Raw genomic sequence first — 21,587 nt, 5'->3', positions numbered from 1 at the left:
CCTTACGCATGCTGCAAGGAGGCATGAGGACTGCAGGGCAATAAATTGCAATGTCCGTACTGTGAGACGCCTAAGACAGCGCTACAGGGAGAAAGGATGGACAGCTGATTGTCCTCGCAGTGGCAGACCACGTGTAACAACACCTGCACAGGATCGTACATCCGAATATCACACCTGCGGGACAGGTACAGGATGGCAACAACTGCCCGAGTTACACCAGGAACGCACAATCCCTCCATCAGTGCTCAGACTGTCCGCAATATGCTGAGAGAGGCTGTACTGAGGGCTTGTAGGCCTGTTGTAAGGCAGGTCCTCACCAGACATCACCGGCAACAAACCCACTGTCGCTGGACCAGACAGGACTGGCAAAAAGTGCTCTTGACTGATGAGTCGTGGTTTTGTCTCACCAGGGGTGATGATCGGATTCGTGTTTATCGTCGAAGGAATGAGCTTTACAACGAGGCCTGTACTCTGGAGCGGGATCGATTTGGAGGTGGAGGGCCCGTCATGGTCTGGGGCGGTGTGTCACCTCACCGCTGGCTACATCCCTTCCGTCTTCAAGAGAGCGAGAGTTGCACCCCTTCTCAAAAAACCTACACTCGATCCCTCCGATGTCAACAACTACAGACCAGTGTCCCTTCTTTCTTTTCTCTCCAAAACTCTTGAACGTGCCGTCCTTGGCCAGCTCTCCTGATTTCTCTCTCAGAATGACCTTCTCGATCCAAATCAGTCAGGTTTCCAGGCTGGTCATTCAACTGACACTGCTCTTCTCTGTGTCACGGAGGCTCTCCGCACTGCTAAAGCTAACTCTCTCTCCTCTGCTCTCATCCTTCTAGACCTATCTGCTGCCTTTGATACTGTGAACCATCACATCCTCCTCTCCACCCTCTCCGCGTTGGGTATATCCGTCTCCGCACCACGTGCTCTCACCACTGGTGTCCCCCAGGGCTCAGTTCTTGGCCCTCTCCTATTCTCGCTATACACCAAGTCACTTGGCTCTGTCATATCCTCACATGGTCTCTCCTATCATTGCTACGCAGACGACACACAATTAATCTTCTCCTTTCCCCCTTCTGATAACCAGGTGGCGAATCGCATCTCTGCATGTCTGGCAGACATATCAGTGTGGATGACGGATCACCACCTCAAGCTGAACCTCGGCAAGACGGAGCTGCTCTTCCTCCCGGGGAAGGACTGCCCTTTCCATGATCTCGCCATCACAGTGGACAACTCCATTGTGTCCTCCTCCCAGAGTGCTAAGAGCCTCAGCGTGACCCTGGACAACACCCTGTCGTTCTCCGCTAACATCAAGGCAGTGACCCGATCCTGTAGGTTCATGCTATACAACATTCGCAGAGTACGACCCTGCCTTACAGAGGAAGCGGCGCAAGTCCTAATCCAGGCACTTGTCATCTCCCGTCTGGATTACTGCAACTCCCTGTTGGCGGGGCTCCCTGCCTGTGCCATTAAACCCCCACAACTCATCCAGAACGCCGCAGCCCGTCTGGTGTTCAACCTTCCCAAGTTCTCTCACGTCACCCCGCTCCTCCGCACACTCCACTGGCTTCCAGTTGAAGCTCGCATCTGCTACAAGACCATGGTGCTTGCCTACGGAGCTGTGAGGGGAACGGCACCTCCGTACCTTCAGGCTCTGATCAGGCCCTACACCCAAACAAGGGCACTGCGTTCATCCACCTCTGGCCTGCTGGCCCCCCTACCTCTGCGGAAGCACAGTTCCCGCTCAGCCCAGTCAAAACTGTTCGCTGCTCTGGCGCCCCAATGGTGGAACAAGCTCCCTCACGACGCCAGGACAGCGGAGTCAATCACCACCTTCCGTAGACACCTGAAACCCCACCTCTTTAAGGAATACCTGGGATAGGATATAGTAATCCTTCTAACCCTCCCCCCTCCCAAAAAAAAGATATAGATGTACTTTTGTAAAGTGGTTGTTCCACTGGATATCATAAGGTGAATGCACTAATTTGTAAGTCGCTCTGGATAAGAGCGTCTGCTAAATGACATAAATGTAAATGTAAATGTGTCACAGCATCATCGGACTGAGCTTGTTGTCCCATTGCAGGCAATCTCAACGCTGTGCGTTACAGGGAAGACATCCTCCTCCCTCATGTGATACCCTTCCTGCAGGCTCATCCTGACATGACCCTCCAGCATGACAATGCCACCAGCCAGACTGCTCGTTCTGTGCGTGATTTCCTGCAAGACCGGAATGTCAGTGTCCTGCCATGACCAGCGAAGGGTCCGGATCTCAATCCCATTGAGCACGTCTGGGACCTGTTGGATCGGAGGTTAGTTGAAAAGGCTAGGGCCATCCCCCCAAAAATGTCCAGGAACGTGCAGGTGCCTTGGTGGAAGAGTGGGGTAACATCTCACAGCAAGAACTGGCAAATCTGGTGCAGTCCATGAGGAGGAGATGCACTGCAGTACTTAATGCAGCTGGTGGCCACACCAGCTACTGACTGTTACTTTTGATTTTGACCCCCCTTTGTTCAGGGACACATTATTCCACTTCTGTTAGTCACATGTCTGTAGAACTCGTTCAGTTTATGTCTTAGTTGTTGAATCTTGTTATGTTCATACAAATATTTACACATGTTAAGTTTGCTGAAAATACATTATTAATTTATCTTTTCTTCTTACAGTAATGGAGTACGACTCTCACCATATCGGTCCTGGAAGGCAGCGTCGATGTCCATGGGGATGCCCCCCCAATCCTGCATGCTGCGTGGGTGGGCTGTCTCCACCCGGTTCTCCAGGGGGCTGAAGTGCCAGTAGATGCCCGACTTGAAGAGGTAAGTCTTCTGGGCCTTGTCCTCGCCCCACATGAGGGCTGCCTGGATGTCCGACACGTGGAGGCCCAGCCGACTCAACGAGTCCGGCCCTGTGATCTTCCTCTCTGCGTCAAACACCCAGTAACTGTCACCTGTTGATAATGTCACACACAGGGGACACAAATGAGAACACATCAAACATTGCCCATGTCTTTTAAGACACAGATCTAGGAACAGATTAGTCTACTCCCAATTGTAATGTAAACTTTTTGTGGGATGGAATAATATCTGACCCTGTATCAGTTTGTAGGGGCAACTTTTGTGCTAAGCAGATGGTGGGTCACATGAACCAGGCTGAAACCTTCACCTGGTGAATGGACCTACTGCTGTGTTTCATCTCCCACCCTACTGCTGCTGTTTGTAGGAGCTGCGGACCTAATTTACCCACCCAAACACTGGCTGAGCCCTTCTGCATATTTGCCCCTTGGTGATCTGCTGTCCAATACTTTCATTTTAGAAGTTTGACCTAACTTAACTTTCATAAAAATGGCTCTCAAAGCGCACACTTTCGGTCCTACTCAGAACTGCTACCAATGTGCCAGAGTCTGGTATAGCAGTCTAAACTCCCGACTCTGGACCACACATACCATCTGGCAAAGGGGCAAGTCTCACCTTGGGCCTCTCCTGTCTGTGCCCTTCCTTTCTTTACCCCTACCATATTTGCTACAAACGGCCCTGTCATAAAATACTATCTACTTTCAAAAAATATATATATAGCTGCGAGCAGCCTTGTTTCAAACCCTATGGCACTTCAGTGCCACCATCAGGACAACTTGGACTTATTGCCCTTGGACAAACTACTTCTGCACTCCTTATCATGCCTTCCAAATATCAGAGCTTAAAAGCAACTGCTACCAACAGAGCAGTGAAGTCCATAGACATAGACTTTTTTGAATGAGTAAAGGCCCCCAGAGTATGGCAGTTATTCTGTTTTTATGGTGGAACCCACCTTGGAAGAACCAGCTGTTTCCAGTCTTGTCTTCGTAGGCCGCATCGATGTTATTGGGGATCCCTCTCCAGTGGCGCGTTGCTAGCGCCGGGTACCCCGCCTGCAGTCGGCCGTCGCGGATACGCCACACATAGCAGGACTTGAAGAAGAACAGCTCACCTCTGATCATGGACACTGCATCAAAGTTAGTCTTGCAGGGGTCTGGCTGTGGCCAAGTCATGGCGAGAGAGACCCACAGTGAGCACAGGTTGACATGCAAAAGCAATATGGTGGAAGCTCAACTCAGCCTAATGGAAGGCAAGACACTTTCTTGAATCTTAACTTTTGTCAAGAGAATGAATTGGGCCACTGAAACAAGCATTGCGTATAAGCCTAATAATGTTTCAGTTGCTACCTACAGTATCTTGAGAAAGTATTCACACCCCTTGACTTTCATTTTGTTAAAATGTTACTTCCACTTTGACATTACAGAGTATGTTGTGTAGATCATTGACAATTTTTTTAAAAATTAAATCAATTTTAATCCCACTTTGTAACACAACAAAATGTGGTAAAAGTCAAGGGGTGGGAATACTTTCTGAAGGCACTGTATATGCTCCCAACAATGGATGTAATCCCTAATAAGTTGAACTTCTATTCATGTTTTGTCCTCACCACAGTGGTTCTGATCTCATTGGTCTCTGTCATGACAGGCGTGGTTTTCCGCGGGGGGCCGTACAGGTATTGGATGCCCTGCTTGTCATCGTCACTCAGCTCCAACGGGTATGAGAAGCTGTAGAAGGGGGACATGATGGCTCTGTTGACCAGGGAGTGCTGGAGCCCGAGAACGTGGCCAAACTCATGGGCCGCCACCTGCAAGAGGTCCGTGCCTGAGGGACCACCATGGGACATAGGACAAGGGACATTGACTGTGAGACAGAGGGCTTTAACCAAACTTTCCTGAGCAAGATTTAGGCAGTAACTTTGCAGTATCTTTGGCAATGTTTATTCAGTATCTTCCCTTATAAACTACTACAGATGTTAGATCTTAATTTGATCCATTTTGCAACAGAAAGAAAATAATCCTGCGGCAACAAGAAATGTTAATTATTATTTGGATTATAATTTATGGACATTTTTGTAGGGGTTGTCATAATGTAAAATCAAGTCAAATATTTCTAAATGGAAATTACAAACTTCAGAAGCCTTTTTAACCTCAAATACACAACAAGTTTTAAATGTATCCTGCAACAGGGTGATCAAAATAAGATCCTACATCTGTACCTATAGGCTCGTAAATCGCTTATTTATACTCACCCATGCTGTTGCCCACAGTCCAACTCTCGTCATAGTCAAAGTGGATGTCGCCTGCCCGGTGAGTTCTGGGAAAAAAGGCATGAGCCAGAATGCCTCCAGGACCATCAAAGGGCAGGTTGTCACCATGCCAGTACCTACACAACAAACAGAGGCACAAGGCAAGGTGGTCACCCATTTGTTTAAGACAAAGTTCACCTCATGACCACTTCAAAAGTCATAACATCAATTTAGGGGCTCCGTACAAATCTTATTCACGTGTTTGTTATTAAGTTTGTACTGTACGTACCAGGGACGTATCCATTTTGAGATGAATTAAGATTCACTTGAAGTGGAAATTGACACTGACTATTTGCTGGGTTCTCGACTCAGATATTCAAGTAGGCTCCATTGGACCTTTTGTACAGTAACTGATCAAAGTAATGCTGTCATCGCAGTCAGTATTTAAAATAGATTCAATTTAGATTGTGTCCCTGGCTCTTTATTATGGCAAGCCTAAAAAGGAATAAAAATGTGCTTTATAAGTAACATATGTTGCATGGACTCACTCAGTAGTGTATAACATGATTTTTAAAAGACTACCCCATCTCTGTATCCCACATATACAATTATCTGTAAGGTCCCTCAGTCGAGCAGTTAATTTCAAACACAGATTCAAACACAAAGACCAGGGATGTTTTTCAATGCCTGCAAAGAAGGGCACCTATTGGTAGATGGGTAAAAATAAAAAAGAAGACATTGAATATTCCTTTAAGCATGGTGAAATTATTAATTACACTTTGGATGGTGTATCAATACACCCAGTCACTACAAAGATACAGGCTTCCTTCCTAACTCAGTTGCCGGAGAGGAAGGAAACCGCTCAGGGATTTCACCATGAGGCCAATGGTGACTTTAAAACAGTTACAGAGTTTACTGGCTGTGATAGGAGAAAACTGAGGATGGATCAACAACATTGTAGTTACTCCACAATACTAACCTAAATGACAGAGTGAAAAGAAGGAAGACTGTACAGAATACAATTATTCCAAAACATGCATCCTGTTTGCATTAAGGCACTAACGTAAAACTGTAAAAAACAAATCCAACACAACATATCACTGAGTCCCACTCTTCATATTTTTAAGCATGGTGGTGGCTGCATCATGTTATGGGTATGCCTGTCATCGGCAAGGACTATGGAGTTTTTTGGGATGAAAAGAATGGAATAAAGCTAAACACAGGCAAAATCCTAGAGGAAAACCTGGTTCAGTCGGACACTGGGAGACAAAATCACCTTTCAGCAGAACAATAACCTAAAACACAAGATGACATTGAGAGGCCTAGTTACAGTTTTGCCTTAATTAAATCAGATTGAAAATCTATGGCAGAACTTGAAAATGGCTGTCGAGCAATGATCAACAACAAACTTGACAGAGAACAAAGGATTTTTAAAACACTAATGTACAAATATTGTAAAATTCAGGTGTGAAAAGCTCTTAGAGACTTACCCAGAAAGACTCACAGCTGTAATCACTGCCAAAAATGATTCTAACATGTATTGACTCAGGGGTGTGAATACTTACAGTGCATTCGGAAAGTATTCAAACCCCAGCGGTCATCCTTGACCGCTGGCTACGTCCCTTCCGTCTTCAAGAGAGTGAGAGTTGCACCCCTTCTGAAAAAACCTACACTCGATCCCTCTGATGTCAACAACTACAGACCAGTATCCCTTCTTTCTTTTTTCTCAAAAACTCTTGAACGTGCCGTCCTTGGCCAGCTCTCCTGCTATCTCTCTCAGAATGACCTTCTTGATCCAAATCAGTCAGGTTTCAAGACTAGTCATTCAACTGAGACTGCTCTTCTCTGTGTCACGGAGGCACTCCGCACTGCTAAAGCTAACTCTCTCTCCTCTGCTCTCATCCTTCTAGACCTATCGGCTGCCTTTGATACTGTGAACCATCAGATCCTCCTCTCCACCCTCTCCGAGTTGGGCATCTCCGGCGCGGCCCATGCTTGGATTGCGTCCTACCTGACAGGTCGCTCCTACCAGGTGGCGTGGCGAGAATCTGTCTCCGCACCACGTGCTCTCACCACTGGTGTCCCCCAGGGCTCTGTTCTAGGCCCTTTCCTATTCTCGCTATACACCAAGTCACTTGGCTCTGTCATATCCTCACATGGTCTCTCCTATCATTGCTATGCAGACGACACACAATTAATCTTCTCCTTTCCCCCTTCTGATAACCAGGTGGCGAATCGCATCTCTGCATGTCTGGCAGACATATCAGTGTGGATGACGGATCACCACCTCAAGCTGAACCTCGGCAAGATGGAGCTGCTCTTCCTCCCGGGGAAGGACTGCCCGTTCCATGATCTCGCCATCACGGTTGACAACTCCATTGTGTCCTCCTCCCAGAGTGCTAAGAACCTTGGCGTGATCCTGGACAACACCCTGTCGTTCTCAACTAACATCAAGGCGGTGACCCATTCCTGTAGGTTCATGCTCTACAACATTCGCAGAGTACGACCCTGCCTCACACAGGAAGCGGCGCAGGTCCTAATCCAGGCACTTGTCATCTCCCGTCTGGATTACTGCAACTCGCTGTTGGCTGGGCTCCCTGCCTGTGCCATTAAACCCCTAAACTCATCCAGAATGCCGCAGCCCGTCTGGTGTTCAACCTTCCCAAGTTCTCTCACGTCACCCCGCTCCTCCGCTCTCTCCACTGGCTTCCAGTTGAAGCTCGCATCTGCTACAAGACCATGGTGCTTGCCTACGGAGCTGTGAGGGGAACGGCACCTCCGTACCTTCAGGCTCTGATCAGGCCCTACACCCAAACAAGGGCACTGCGTTCATCCACCTCTGGCCTGCTCACCTCCCTACCTCTGAGGAAGTACAGTTCCCGCTCAGCCCAGTCAAAACTGTTCGCTGCTCTGGCACCCCAATGGTGGAACAAACTCCCTCACGACGCCAGGACAGCGGAGTCAATCACCACCTTCCGGAGACACCTGAAACCCCACCTCTTTAAGGAATACCTAGGATAGGATAAAGTAATCCTTCTAACCCCCCCCCCCTTAAAAGATTTAGATGCACTATTGTAAAGTGGTTGTTCCAGTGGATATCATAAGGTGAATGCACCAATTTGTAAGTCGCTCTGGATAAGAGCGTCTGCTAAATTACTTAAATGTAAATGTAATGGAAGTTACAGCCTTGTTCTAACATTTTTTTTTTTATTATCTCATCAATCTACACACAATACGCCATAATGACAAAGCAAAAACAGGTTTATAGAAATGTGCAGAAATTTATTACAAATAAAAAACTGAACTATAATATTTACATAAGTATTCAGACCCTTCTTTGTTGAAGCACCTTTGGCAGGGATTACAGCCTCAAGTCTTCTTGAGTGTGACGCTACAAGCTTGGCACACCTGTATTTGGGGAGTTTCTCCCATTCTTCTCTTCAGATCCTCTCAAGCTCTGTCAGGTTGGATCGGGGAGCGTTGCTGCAGGTCTCTCCAGTAATGTTCGATCAGGTTCAAGTCCGGGCTCTGGCTGGGCCACTCAAAGACAATCAGAGACTTGTCCCGAAGCCACTCCTGCGTTGTCTTGGCTGTGTGATTAGGGTCGTTGTCCTGTTGGAAGGTGAGCCTTCGGCCCAGTCTGAGGTCCCGAGCGCTCTGGAGCAGGTTTTCATCAAGGATCTCTCTGTACTTTGCTCCGTTCATCTTTCCCTCATCCCCACAGCATGATGCTGCCACCACCATGCTTCACCGTGCTGTGATGGTTTCCTCCAGACGTGATGCTTGGCAAACTTCAAGTGGTCTGTCCTGTGCCTTCTATTGAGGAGTGGCTTCCCTCCCTGACCAAGGCCCTTCTCCCCCGATTGCTCAGTTTTCCTCGGGCGGCCAGCTCTAGGAAGAGTCTTGGTGGTTCAAAACTTTTTCCATTTAACAATGATGTAGGCCACTATGTTCTTGAGGACCTTCAATGCTGCAGATATTTTTTGGTACTCTTCCCAGATCTGTGCCTCGACACAATCCTGTCTCGGAGCTCTACGGACAATTCCTTCAACCTCATGGCTTGGTTTTTGCTCTGACATGCACTCGTCTTCAACTGTGGGACTTTATATAGACAGGTGTGTGCCTTTCCAAATCATGTCCAATCAATTGAATTTACCACAGGTGGATTCCAATGAAGTTGTAGAAACATTAAGGATGATCAATGGAAACAGGATGCACCTGAGCTCAATTTCGAGTCTCATAGCAAAGCGTCTGAATACTTATGTAAATAAGGTATTTCTGTTTTGTATTTGTAATACATTTGCAAAAATGTTTAAAAACCTGTTTCCTTTTTGTCGTTATGGAGTACTTTGTGTAGATGGGGGAGAAAAATATATATTTAAACCATTTAGCCTTTTGACAACAAAATGTGGAATAAGTCAAGTGGTATTAATACTTTCTGAAGGCACTGTTGGTCTGGAGGTGGATACTGTAAAACTACAGTCATTTAAGACAAGGTAATATAATTCTGTTGTGCTCGTGCCAGAACAAAAAATCAGATGAGAGTGGAGAAAGTTTGCCCTGAGGACGTTCATTCACATAAACCGCAGCAAACAAGTCCTGCTTTGTAACATTCAAGTGCAGGTTGAAGAGTGTGAGGGGGGGGGGGGTCCACCCTGAAGCATGGCTTACAGACCTAGGATGTTAATTAGAGCCAGTTTGCTACAGCAGGAATATAATCCTGCCACAGCAAGAAATGTGATTTATTATGTGGATTATAATTAATGGACATTTGAAGTTGAAATTACAAACTTTAGAAGCCTTTTTAAACATTGAACACACTACAAGTTTGCATTTCTGGCTGTGCAGGACAATTCTCAGGAACAAAACAGTGATTAAATTAAGATCCTACATCTGTATTGTAGACATGGGTGAGTGACGGGCAGGGTTGGGGTTAATTCACCTCAATTTAACTGAGTTGGTGAATTCAGGGTCTGGATTGGAAATTCAATTCAGGAATTATAGAAACTTTCTTTGAAAATAACTGACCATTCTCCAATTCATACACACAGTACATGTATCACATTTTTGGATTGGATTGAGGTTGGTGATTTGACTGAGATAACTGAACACTGGTGTTGGCCTGTTACACATTTTACACCCGTACTAGCTGTAACACCCCTCCCTTATTTCCCACCAGTTTTCTAAACAAATAACATCCCCTATCTCACCTTCACACAGCTGTATGAATGTCCAACAGCAGAGCAGATTATCTGTCCAACCATCTCTAATCACTTAACCTGTTGGGGCAAGGGGGCAGTATTTGCACGGCCGGATAAAAAAACGTACCCGATTTAAACTGGTTTGGATAGAAAAGACTCTAACGTTTCTAAAACTGTTTGAATGGTGTCTGTGAGTATAACAGAACTCAAATGGCAGGCCAAAACCTGAGAAGATTCCATACAGGAAGTGCCCTGTCTGACAATTTGTTGTCCTTCAGTTGCATCTCTATCGAAAATACAGATTCTCTGCTGTAAAGTGTCATTTTCTAAGGCTTCCATTGGCTCTCAGAAGGCGCCATAAAATGGAATGACGTCTCTCCAGTCTCTGGGTGAAAAACAGCAGGAGATTTTGTGAGTGGTCAGGCTGAGAACAGTGACACTGGAGATGCGCGTTCATGAGACGACTCCATGTTTTTCTTTCTCTCTTTGAATGAATACAACGTCGCCCGGTTGGAATATTATCGCTATTTTACGAGAAAAATCGCATAAAAATAGATTTTAAACAGCGTTTGACATGCTTCGAAGTATGGTAATGGAATATTTTTAAATTTTTTGTCACGAAATGTGCTCGCGCGTCACCCTTCGGATTGTGACCTGAACGCACGAACAAAACGGAGCTATTTCAATATAACTATGGATTATTTGGAACCAAAACAACATTTGTTGTTGAAGTAGAAGTCCTGGGAGTGCATTCTGACGAAGAACAGCAAAGGTAATCCAATTTTTCTTATAGTAAATCTGAGTTTGGTGAGGGCCAAACTTGGTGGGTGTCAAATTAGCTAGCCGTGATGACCGGGCTATCTACTCAGAATATTGCAAAATGTTCTTTCGCCGAAAAGCTATTTTAAAATCTGACACCGCGATTGCATAAAGGAGTTCTGTATCTATAATTCTTAAAATAATTGTTATGTATTCTGTAAACGTTAATCGTGAGTAATTTAGTAAATTCACTGGACGTTTGCGGTGGGTATGCTAGTTCTGAACATCACATGCTAATTTAAAAAGCTGGTTTTTGATAAATATGAACTTGATTGAACAAAACATGCATGTATTGTATAACATTATGTCCTAGGAGTGTCATCTGATGAAGATCATCAAAGGTTTGTGCTGCATTTAGCTGTGGTTTGGGTTTTTGTGACATATATGCTTGCTTTGTGATTATTTCTGGCTGGGTACTCTCCTGACATAATCTAATGTTTTGCTTTCGCTGTAAAGCCTTTTGAAATCGGACAATGTGGTTGGATTAACGAGAGTCTTATCTTTCAAATGGTGTGAAATAGTCATATGTTTGAGAAATTGAAGTTATAGCATTTTTAAGGTTTTTGTATTTCGTGCCACACTCTTCCACTGGCTGTTGAATAGAGTGGGACGCTCACGTCCCACTTTTCCCATAGAAGTTAAAGTGCAGTCGCAAAAACCATCAAGCACTAGGATGTAACTGGCTCTCATGAGCACCGCCACAGGAAAAGAAGACCCAAAGTTACCTCTGCTACAGAGGATAAGTTCATTACTGTTACCAGCCTCAGAAATTGCAGCCCAAATAAATGCTTCACAGAGTTCAAGTAACAGACACATCTCAACATCAACTGTTCAGAGGAGACTGCGTGAATCAGGCCTTCATGTTCAAATTGCTGCAAAGAAACCAGTAATAAAGGACACCAATAAGAGACTTGCTTGAGCCAAGAAACACAAGCAATGGACATTAGACTGGTGGAAATGTGACCTTTAGTCTGAGTCCAAATTTGAGATTTTTGGTTCCAACCGCCATGTCTTTGTGAGACGCAGAGTAGGTGAACAGATGATCTCCGCATGTGTGGTTTCCACCGTGAAGCATGGAGGAGGAGGTGTGATGGTGTGGGGGTGCTTTACTGGTGACAGTGTGATTTATTTAGAATTCAAGGCACACTTAACCAGCATGGCTACCACAGCATTCTGCAGGGATACGCCATCAAATCTGGTTCGCGCTTAGTGGGACTATCATTTTTTCCCCCAACAGGACAATGACCCAACACACCTCCAGGCTGTGTAAGGGCTATTTGACCAAAAAGGAGAGTGCTGGAGTGCTGCATCAGATGGCCTGGCCTCCACGATCACCCGACCTCAACCCAATTGAGATGGTTTAGGATAAATTGGACCGCAGAGTGAAGGAAAAGCAGCCAACAAGTGCTCAGCATATGTGGAAACTCCAAGACTGTTGGAAAAGCATTCCTCATGAAGCTGGTTGAGAGAATGCCAAGAGTGCAAATCTATCATCAAGGCAAGGGGTGGCTACTTTGAAGAATCTCAAATAAATTTTTATTTGTTTAACAGTTTTTTTTTGTTTAATTCATGATTCCATATGTGTTATTTCATAGTTGATGTCTTCACTATTATTCTACATTGTAGTAAAAATAAAGAAAAACCCTTGAACGTGTAGGTGTGTCCAAACGTTTGACTGGTACTGTATACTGTATGGCAGTGCTGATGTGTGCAAATACTGTGATTCATTTCTAGTTGAGTTATGCTGGTATATTGAAAGTATATTTAATAAAAACTGTCATACTAATTGATGGGGCATTATTGTCTTAATTTCCTGAACTTTCAATTTTTTTCCTGAAATAAGTGTGTTGAAAAAGAGTTGATCTTGATCCCATGCCTGACACTTTGGATGCCTCAGGTTCTCAGTGTTAGCAGATACAAGTTGTTTTTGCCTCTGACCACAATGCACAAATACAAACTTAGAACATCTATCATCTAGTATGATTATTACCTGGTGAAGTCGATGATGATGTCAGCTCTCCCACTGCTGACCTCGGTGAACTTCAGGGGCGTGACGTCACTCCACACAAGCAGCGCCTCCTGTAGGATTCGACGCACTTTCTCCTTACTCAGTTGCCAAGGGAAGCGCATAATCCTGCGACACACACACATACACACACACACACACACTTGTGTCAAGGACCACCGGTGTGATTGGCATCTTTGTGTTCTACCCATAATCCTCTTTTGCAGGGGGCATTTCTCTGGTTGCTTTATGGGCACGAGGTGACCCTGGCCTCGGCCCGGGATAATCTGGCTGTTGTGAGAGAGGCTGCAGTAAAGTGGGCGCAAAGCCCAGTCTGATGCTGCCCAGCTTGACTGGCGGGTTGGAGCTGACAAACAAAGGAATCTGATATCATATGTTGCTGAATGGGATCTATGGATTAGCTCAACTGTCTGCACAATGGCAGATCAACTGACACCATGATGGCATGGTTCGTATACAGCAACATGAACAAAGACTATGAGATAGAGGTGCTTGCATACTGACCCAGCTAACCAACCAACCAACCAACACTCTTTATTCAGAATCATGTATTCGGATTCATACTTCAGTTATTCAAGGCATAGGTCATGTGCAGTACATAGCAACATAACTTCACTTGTTCACAGTTGATGTGGATTATCAGAGAAGGCTAAAGGGTGAGTTGACGGAGGTTATTTGCGCTTCCAAACAGTAAGACCTGCATTATTATGACAGGCGTTGACAGACAGAAAGGGCAGCGCTTGTTTTCCCCAGGCTACTCCGTACATTTAAACAACCGTGACATGTTTTGTCTCCATCTCGTGCCATTATCCACCACCTCTTTCATTCGCAATCCGTTGCCCCCCTGCCCTGCAGACATTTTCTCTTCTACCTCCCTTGATACCAGCCATGGCGGCTATCACTTTCATTCTTCATTTTAGATTTCATAATGGCTTGTGTGGGTAGTTTGGTGCGTTAGAGAAATTGATTGTGTCTCATTGTGTGGAGGCCCTACATGCATGCCCAGACAGGAGAGGCCAGGTTGTGCTGTTACTATATAACCCCACTCTACCTAAATTAAAAACTCCCTAACCCTACGAGGGTGATGCATGCCGGGGCCCGATTCCACCTACAGCACCTGATGCCTGGAGCAGACTCCCATTAAAGTGGAACTGATAGCGTTTTAACAACATGAAATCTTATTAAAATCATATACACCTTCAGAAAGAATATGACACCTTTAAAAAATATATGACAATCAAGCACTTAGATATGGTCATTTTCACATTTTCATGAATGTATGACGTTTTGGGGGATGACGTACAGTACCAGTAAAAAATTTGGACAAACCCTTCATTCAAGGGTTTTTCTTTATTTGGACTATTTTCTACAATGTAGACTAATAGTGAATACATCAAAACTATGAAATAACACATATGGAATCATGTAGTAAACAAAAAAGTGTTCAACAAATCAAAATATGTTATATTTTTGATTCTTCAAAGTAGCCCCCCTTTGCCTTGACAGCTTTGCACACCCTTGGCATTCTCTCAACCAGCTTCACTTGGAATGCTTTTCCAACAGTCTTGAAGTAGTTCCCACATATGCTGAGCACTAGTTGGCTGTTTTCCTCCACTCTGTGGTCCAACTCATCCCAAACCATCTCAACTGGGTTGATGTCAGGTGATTGCCAGGTCATCTGATGCAGCACGCCATCACACTCCTTTTTGGTCAGATAGCCCTTATACAGCCTGGAGGTGTTGGGTCGTTGTCCTGTTGAAAAACAAATGATAGTCCCACTAAGCGCAAACCAGATGGGATGGCGTATCGCTGCAGAATGCTGTGGTAGCCATGCTGGTTAAGTGTGCCTTGAATTCTAAATAAATAACCAACTGTCACCAGCAAAGCACCCCCACATAATCATACATCCTCCTCCTTGCTTCATGGTGGGAACCTCACATGTGGAGATCATCTATTCACCTACTCTGCGTCTCACAATGACACGGCGGTTGGAACCAAAAATCTCAAATTTGGACTCATCAGATCAAAGGACAGAATTCCACCGATCTAATGTCCATTGCTCGTGTTTCTTGGCCCAAACAAGTCTCTTCTTATTTGTCACGGATCCCTCTGGAACTGTCATTACGCACACCTGGTCCCTATTCCCATTTTTATTAGTAATTGTGTAAGTGTGCCCTTTGTTCACCATTGTCCTGTTGATTATTGGTCCAATGTCCATTGGTCATGTGAGTACCTGTGCTATATTGTTTTGGCTTTCGTGCCGTGTATATTGTGCAAATGATTATGGGTCTCGTCCCGTGTGATAATCATTGTGCATTTATTCGAGGTACTCCTCGCTCTTTTGTTTGGGGTTCTCCCCTGTGTTTTGTATACGTGTTTGTTTGGTCTTCTTCCACGTGCCTTTACACGGCACGCTGTCATTTGGGAAATAAACCCTATTACGCATTCCTGTGCCTGTCTCCCGATCCCTTCATACCAGCGTGACATTATTGGTGCCCTTTAGTAGTGGTTTCTTTGCAGCAATTCGACCATGAAGGCCTGATTCACACAGTCTCCTCTGAACACTTGATGTTGAGATGTGTCTGTTACATGAACTCTGTGAAGCATTTATTTGGGCTGAGGTTTCTGAGGCAGGTAACTCTAATGAACTTATCCTCTGCAGCAGAGGTAACTCTGGGTCTTCATTTCCTGTTGCAGTTCTCATGAGAGACAGTTTCATCAAAGGGCTTAATAGTTTTTGCGACTGCACTTTAAGAAACTTTCAAAGTTCTTGACATTTTCCGGATTGACTGATCTTCATGTCTTAAAGTAATGATGGACTGTTGTTTCTCTTTTCTTATTTGAGCTGTTCTTAATATGGACTTGATCTTTTACCAAATATGGGTGGTATACAGAAGATAAGCCTATCTTGTCACAACACAACTGATTGGCTCAAATGCATTTAGAAGGAAAGAAATTCCACAAATTAACTTTTAACAAGGCACACCTGTTAATTGAAAGGCATTCCAGGTGACTACCTCATGAAGCTGGCTGAGAGAATGCGAAGAGTGTGCAAAGTTGTCATCAAGGCAAAGGGTGGCTACTTTGAAGAATCTCAAATATATTTGTTTAACACTTTTTTGCTTACTAGATGATTCCATATGTGTTATTTCATAGTTTTGATGTCGTCTCTATTATTCTACATAGTAAAAATAAAGAAACCCTGGAATGAGTAGGTGTGTCCAAACTTTTGACTGGTACTGTATAGTAAAGCATTTGTGAAAATTCTATAGCAATATAGAGTGGGAAGGCGGCTGTGGGTTTGGACAATTAATAGACACTGCCGTAAATAAAAAATCTGTCTTGTCCAAGACCGGAGTCTACGCAGACCGATGTGCCATAGCCAATCAGAGCTACATTAGGCCTATATGCAAATAAGCTATTTGCCACACGGGCCTGCACTTTGAACTGGAGTGTGTGTTTTCAGGCAGTAGCAAATGACAGCTGTATCTTTAGCTGTAGCCACTGAAAAACGATATTGGGGGAAAAGTCGGTCACTTACCCACTCCTCCAATGACACGACGTCCTCCTAGTAGATAGCTAATGTTAGGCTCTGTGTTTTTAGCTTGCTAAATACATAATGAATGCAGCATTGCTGTATGGTGCACTCAATGTATTGTAGTTGAGTAGCCAGCCTAGGTTACTGCTGAAATGTTGGAATTGGTGTACATGTTTTTCCTTTGCATGGTATTTTGTTTCAGATTTAGTTTTTTGGTTATTCATTGTCAGTGGTTGCTGGGACTTGTATTGACATTCCCAGCCTTAGTTACAGTCGTCCGTATTTTCAAAATATTGAGTCATTGAAACTGAAACAGTGCATTCCAAATGGGTGGAGGTAGCAAACAATGTACCAGGCCAGCTTTGATTTACAACCTGATAGCAATATTTTTGGGACTACCAAGAAATGTATTGTTGAATTATATTAATCATGCATTGGACTGCAGCCAACAACGCCTTACTGTATGTCATGGAATTCTGAGTAAAATATAACCTATTTTTATAACCTTTACAAAGTTGGTTTTGTAGCATAAACTGGGAATTTGATATTTTGACTGATATGACTGTCTGTTTCATATCTGCTAACTAATTAAAACACTGTCAGTTCCACTTTAAAGTTGTGCTCTGGGAGGAGTAAGAGACTACTATGGAACAGTCACTGTGTCGCTAATGCTACAGTCCGTTATTATTACAACAAAGTTAACACAGAGGAGACAGCAAAACACTGGTCTGGTAATGACCCCCCCTGGAGTCAGTCGCTCGACTTGTTCCTCACCACAGCCAGCCACTGTGGGAGAAGAGGAGTGGAACCAGAGTGGGAACAACAGTGCTGATTGCTGGCTCGAGGGGCAAAAGATGCAGGTCCCGCTCTGTGATGTTGTGTGTCTCCTGAGGTAAAAATGTGATGAGCCAGCAGAGTACAGTACACACCCTTACTGTGCTGTAAATCATTTCTTTCTTGAAAAGAGGCCACTCAGCTGTGTGTGCAGAAATTATTGTGTGTGAGGGAGTAAAGGGCACGGGAGGTTCTGTGCCTGTTGACAATCAGCAAAATGACCATGAAGCTATATTTAGGGATACTTAGTAAGTGGTTACCTCAAAGGGAACATGAGTAATGATGACTAATGAGGCAATATTTTGGTGTTTGGCGAAGGGTGGTTGATTATACTCAGCATTTTTACGTTTGATCAATACATATGGCATTTTTCACATGACAACATGAGCTCTCTATTTTTTATTCTACACCATTATTTCTCTCTTCTATGTTTTTACATCGTCTAGATTTTTTCTCAAGAGTGACACTTACTGTAGTGTTGAAAAGGAAATTGAGTTCCGCAACAACAAATACTTATTCTTCTTGGCTCTGCTCTGATAACACTCTCCTGGAAGTAACTATTAGCTTGACCTTTCCCCTCTCCAGCCCCCTCCCTGCTGAGCTGTATGTGCAGATGTTGGGAAATATGTGGGCTGCACTGCTGTAACATGCTTGAGTGCTCTGACTCTTGTAAATGGCTGTGGTTTTTCAGGTCACGACTGCCAGACTCCTAATGACGGAGTAGGAGGGTGGCCAATGTCTGGCTAGGCCTGTCTTTTAACTGTAATGGAAGAGCTGAGGCAGTCAAAACACGAGGAGACCAAACGACCCTGAGGGCACAGGGTTCACCGTGTCAATCAAAATATGCTTCAAAGGCAAAGAAATACCAAACTAAATTGAAGTAGTGCCTCCTAGTTTTCTGTTACGTTTGGTTTGAAATTATATCATAAACATAAACACAGCTAAACACTAAATACACAGAGACTGGGCACCCTCTCCTTTGAGGTCCTTTGTAGCTCAGTTAGTAGAGCATGTTGCTTGTAATGCAAGGGTAGTGAGTTTGATTCCCGGACCACCCAAACGTAAAATGTATGCATGCATGACTAAGTCGGTTTGGATAAAGGTGTCTGCTAAATTGCATATGTGACTGACCGCCTTGATTCGGTCTTATGTAGCAACATTTGAAATTGTGTTTTTTACATTGGATAAAAGCAGAGACACAGAGCTACAAAATGGTATATCATACACTGCATTTGAGGAACAATGGAAAAGTAATTCTGCTTTGAAAGTTGATAAACTTGTAACCTCACTTTTGAGAAAATGGCCTTTGAATGTTTTGGTACCTACTGGAGAGCTCTTCTTTGTCTACACCCATTCATCATCATTCACACCCTCTTAAGCTTTAGCCCCCACCCAAACTCTGACCATTCTACTTGCCCTAGCAGAGCTGGTTAGACTGTTTTCATGTTATCCAGAGCTTTGGTGACTAACTGTGCTGCTGGCAACAATTTATTTACGCTTTTTTGCTGACATTTACTGACACCGGCCATATTCAACGTTTGTTAAGCATCCGTAAATTCATTAGTTATTCTGTGCTCTGGCACACTCAGTCGGGTGCGCTCTGAAATCGGACTAGATGGCCAGACTGAATTGACAAACGCACCCAAAATGATTACTTGCATAGTGGAGTCTTTTGTTAAGACATGTAGCTAGCTAAACAATGAACCATAATTCCAACTCATGATGTTACTACCCTGCATGAATCTGCAGGTAGCTAACCAACCAGATTCAATGTTAGCTAGCTAACATTAGGCTATAACTAGCCAAGAAAATAGCTCTGAGATACAAATAATAAGATCATACATGTAACGTTAGCTAGCGAGCCAGCCAGCTAACGTTAGCTAGCTAACAGTACACTCAAAATTAGAAACACCTAATATCTTAAAATATAGCTAGCTAGACTATCTTACCTGTATACATCATAGATGGATGCATCTCCTGTCACGGATGCCATGGTTGCCCTTAGTTTGAAGATTTGATCTGGAGACAGGTTTTTTTTCCATCTCCTTAGCTATCACTCGAATTCCACTGATTTCAAAACTCAGTACTCCAGAAAGTGGAGAGCAACACTTCTGCAGTTTTACTACGCAATGCATTTAAAAAAAGTTGCGTTAGACAGGATTACCTACACATACTGACCAGCTCAAATAGACAGAAGCGTGCGACATGGCACCAAACCAAACTCATCTCTCGGCATGTCCAGCACACTCATTATCTCAGCCAATCATGGCTAACGGGAAGGTTGCCAACTAGGCTCGTAATTTAACAATTGTATTCATATTTACAGATGGCATACAAGTTTGTTATTAAGGCACATGAATGTTCACATATTCGAAAATACATTTCTGCCAAAAAAACAAACATTTTTGATTAAAAAAAAGGTTATGTTCAAATGGCTCTCCTGTGAAGTAGTAGCCTAGTTTCCTGAAACGGGTCACATTTATTATATTATTGATGTCTACAGCAGAGCTTAAGACAGCATTTGCAAGTCTACAAAACAGTCAGTTATCCATCACTGAAATGTCTCAGTGCAGTAAAAAAGGGATTGTCCTGTGATTTATATACAGTGCATTCGGAAAGTATTTATACCCCTTCACTTTTTCCAAATTTTGTTACATTAGAGCCTTATTCTAAAATGTATTAAATCGTTCTTTTCCCCTCATCAATCTATACACAATACCCCATAATGACAATGAAAAAAAGCGTTTTTTTGCCATTTTTGCAAATTTATATAAGTAAATATAATATATATTTTTTTATATAAGTATTCAGACCCTTTACTCAGTACTTTGAAGCTCTTTTGGCAGCCGTTACAGCCTTGAGACGCTACAAGCTTGGCACACCTGTACTTGGGGAGTTTCTCCCATTCTTCTCTGCAGATCCTCTCAAGCTCTGTCAGGTTAGATGGGGAGTGTTGCTGCACAGCTATTTTCAGGTCTCTCTAGAGAAGTTCGATCGGGTTCAAGTCCGGGATCTGGCTGGGCCACTCAAGGTCATTCAGAGACTTGTCTCGAAGCCACCCCTGCGTTGTATTGGCTGTGTGCTTAGGGTCGTTGTCCTGTTTGAAGGTGAACCTTCGCCTCAGTCGGAGGTCCTGGAGCAGGTTTTCATCAAGGATCTCTCTGTACTTTGCTCCGTTCATCTTTCCCTTGATCCTGACCTGTCTCCCAGTCCCTATTGCTGAAAAACATCCCCACAGCATGATATTGCCACCACCATGCTTCACCGTAGGCATGGTATTGGCCAGGTGATGAGCGGTGCCTGGTTTCCTCCAGACGTGACGCTTGTCATTCAGGCCAGAGAATCTTGTTTCTCATGGTCTGAGAGTCCTTTGGGTGCCTTTTGGCAAACTCCAAGTGCACTGTCATGTGACTTTTACTGGGGAGTGGCTTCTGTCTAGACACTACCATAAAGGTCTGATTGGTGGAGTGATGCAGATATGGCTGTCTTTCTGGAAGGTTCTCCCATCTCCACAGAGGAACTCCGGAGCTCTGTCAGAGTGACCATCGGGTTCTTGGTCACCTCCTTGACCAAGGCCCTTCTCCGCCTATTGCTCAGTTTGGCCTGGTGGACAACTCTAGAAAGTGTCTTGGTGGTTCCCAACTTCTTCCATTTAAGAATGATGGAGGCCACTGTGTTCTTGGGGACCTTCAATGCTGCGGATATTTGTGTAAAATGTGGAAGAAGTGAAAGGGTCTGAATAATTTCCCAATGCACTGTATATTTCCACACTGAGGTTGGAATAATACTGTGCAATTGTGAAAATGATGATTTCAGCTTGTTTTGGTGGGATGGAGTTTTGGCCTTTGGAGTTCCAAACCTCTGCCATTAACAGCTAGTTTTCCCCTCCCCACTCTGAGCGCTCCCAGACAGTCCTAGCAATATTCTTGTCTTGCTTGAAGAATTGTCCTTTGCTAAGAAGCTATTTTTGTTTCTTTTTGACCATTTTAATTGAAAATAATCACAATAACTTACTGAATTGTTAACCAGAAATGATTTGATATTGAGATAAAATGTAGCTGTCACAGTGGCTGTGATC

The 21,587-nt window shown here is 44.1% G+C and overlaps 1 protein-coding gene across 5 annotated transcripts in view; it reads right to left on the bottom strand.

Moving 5' to 3' along the window:
- Window positions 1–21,587, bottom strand: part of LOC115203757 (stromelysin-3-like) — a 57,806-nt gene that overhangs the window by 7,246 nt on the left and 28,973 nt on the right. For 4 of the 5 annotated variants that reach the window (XM_029768720.1, XM_029768721.1, XM_029768719.1 and 1 more), the window contains exons 3-7: window positions 13,102–13,245; window positions 5,095–5,228; window positions 4,453–4,667; window positions 3,799–4,003; window positions 2,681–2,941 (exon numbers count right to left, since the gene is read on the bottom strand). In XM_029768720.1, the coding sequence (XP_029624580.1) occupies window positions 2,681–2,941; window positions 3,799–4,003; window positions 4,453–4,667; window positions 5,095–5,228; window positions 13,102–13,245 (959 nt within the window). Of the gene's footprint in view, window positions 1–2,658; window positions 2,942–3,798; window positions 4,004–4,452; window positions 4,668–5,094; window positions 5,229–13,101; window positions 13,246–21,587 lie in introns of all 5 variants that reach the window. The other variant, XM_029768722.1, reaches the window with a different exon arrangement.

Source organism: Salmo trutta, chromosome 12, assembly GCF_901001165.1.
Source record: "Salmo trutta chromosome 12, fSalTru1.1, whole genome shotgun sequence".
Taxonomy (NCBI): Eukaryota; Metazoa; Chordata; class Actinopteri; order Salmoniformes; family Salmonidae; genus Salmo; species Salmo trutta.
The sequence above is the reverse complement of the archived record's forward strand: the minus strand, read 5'-3'. Positions and strand labels throughout refer to the sequence as shown.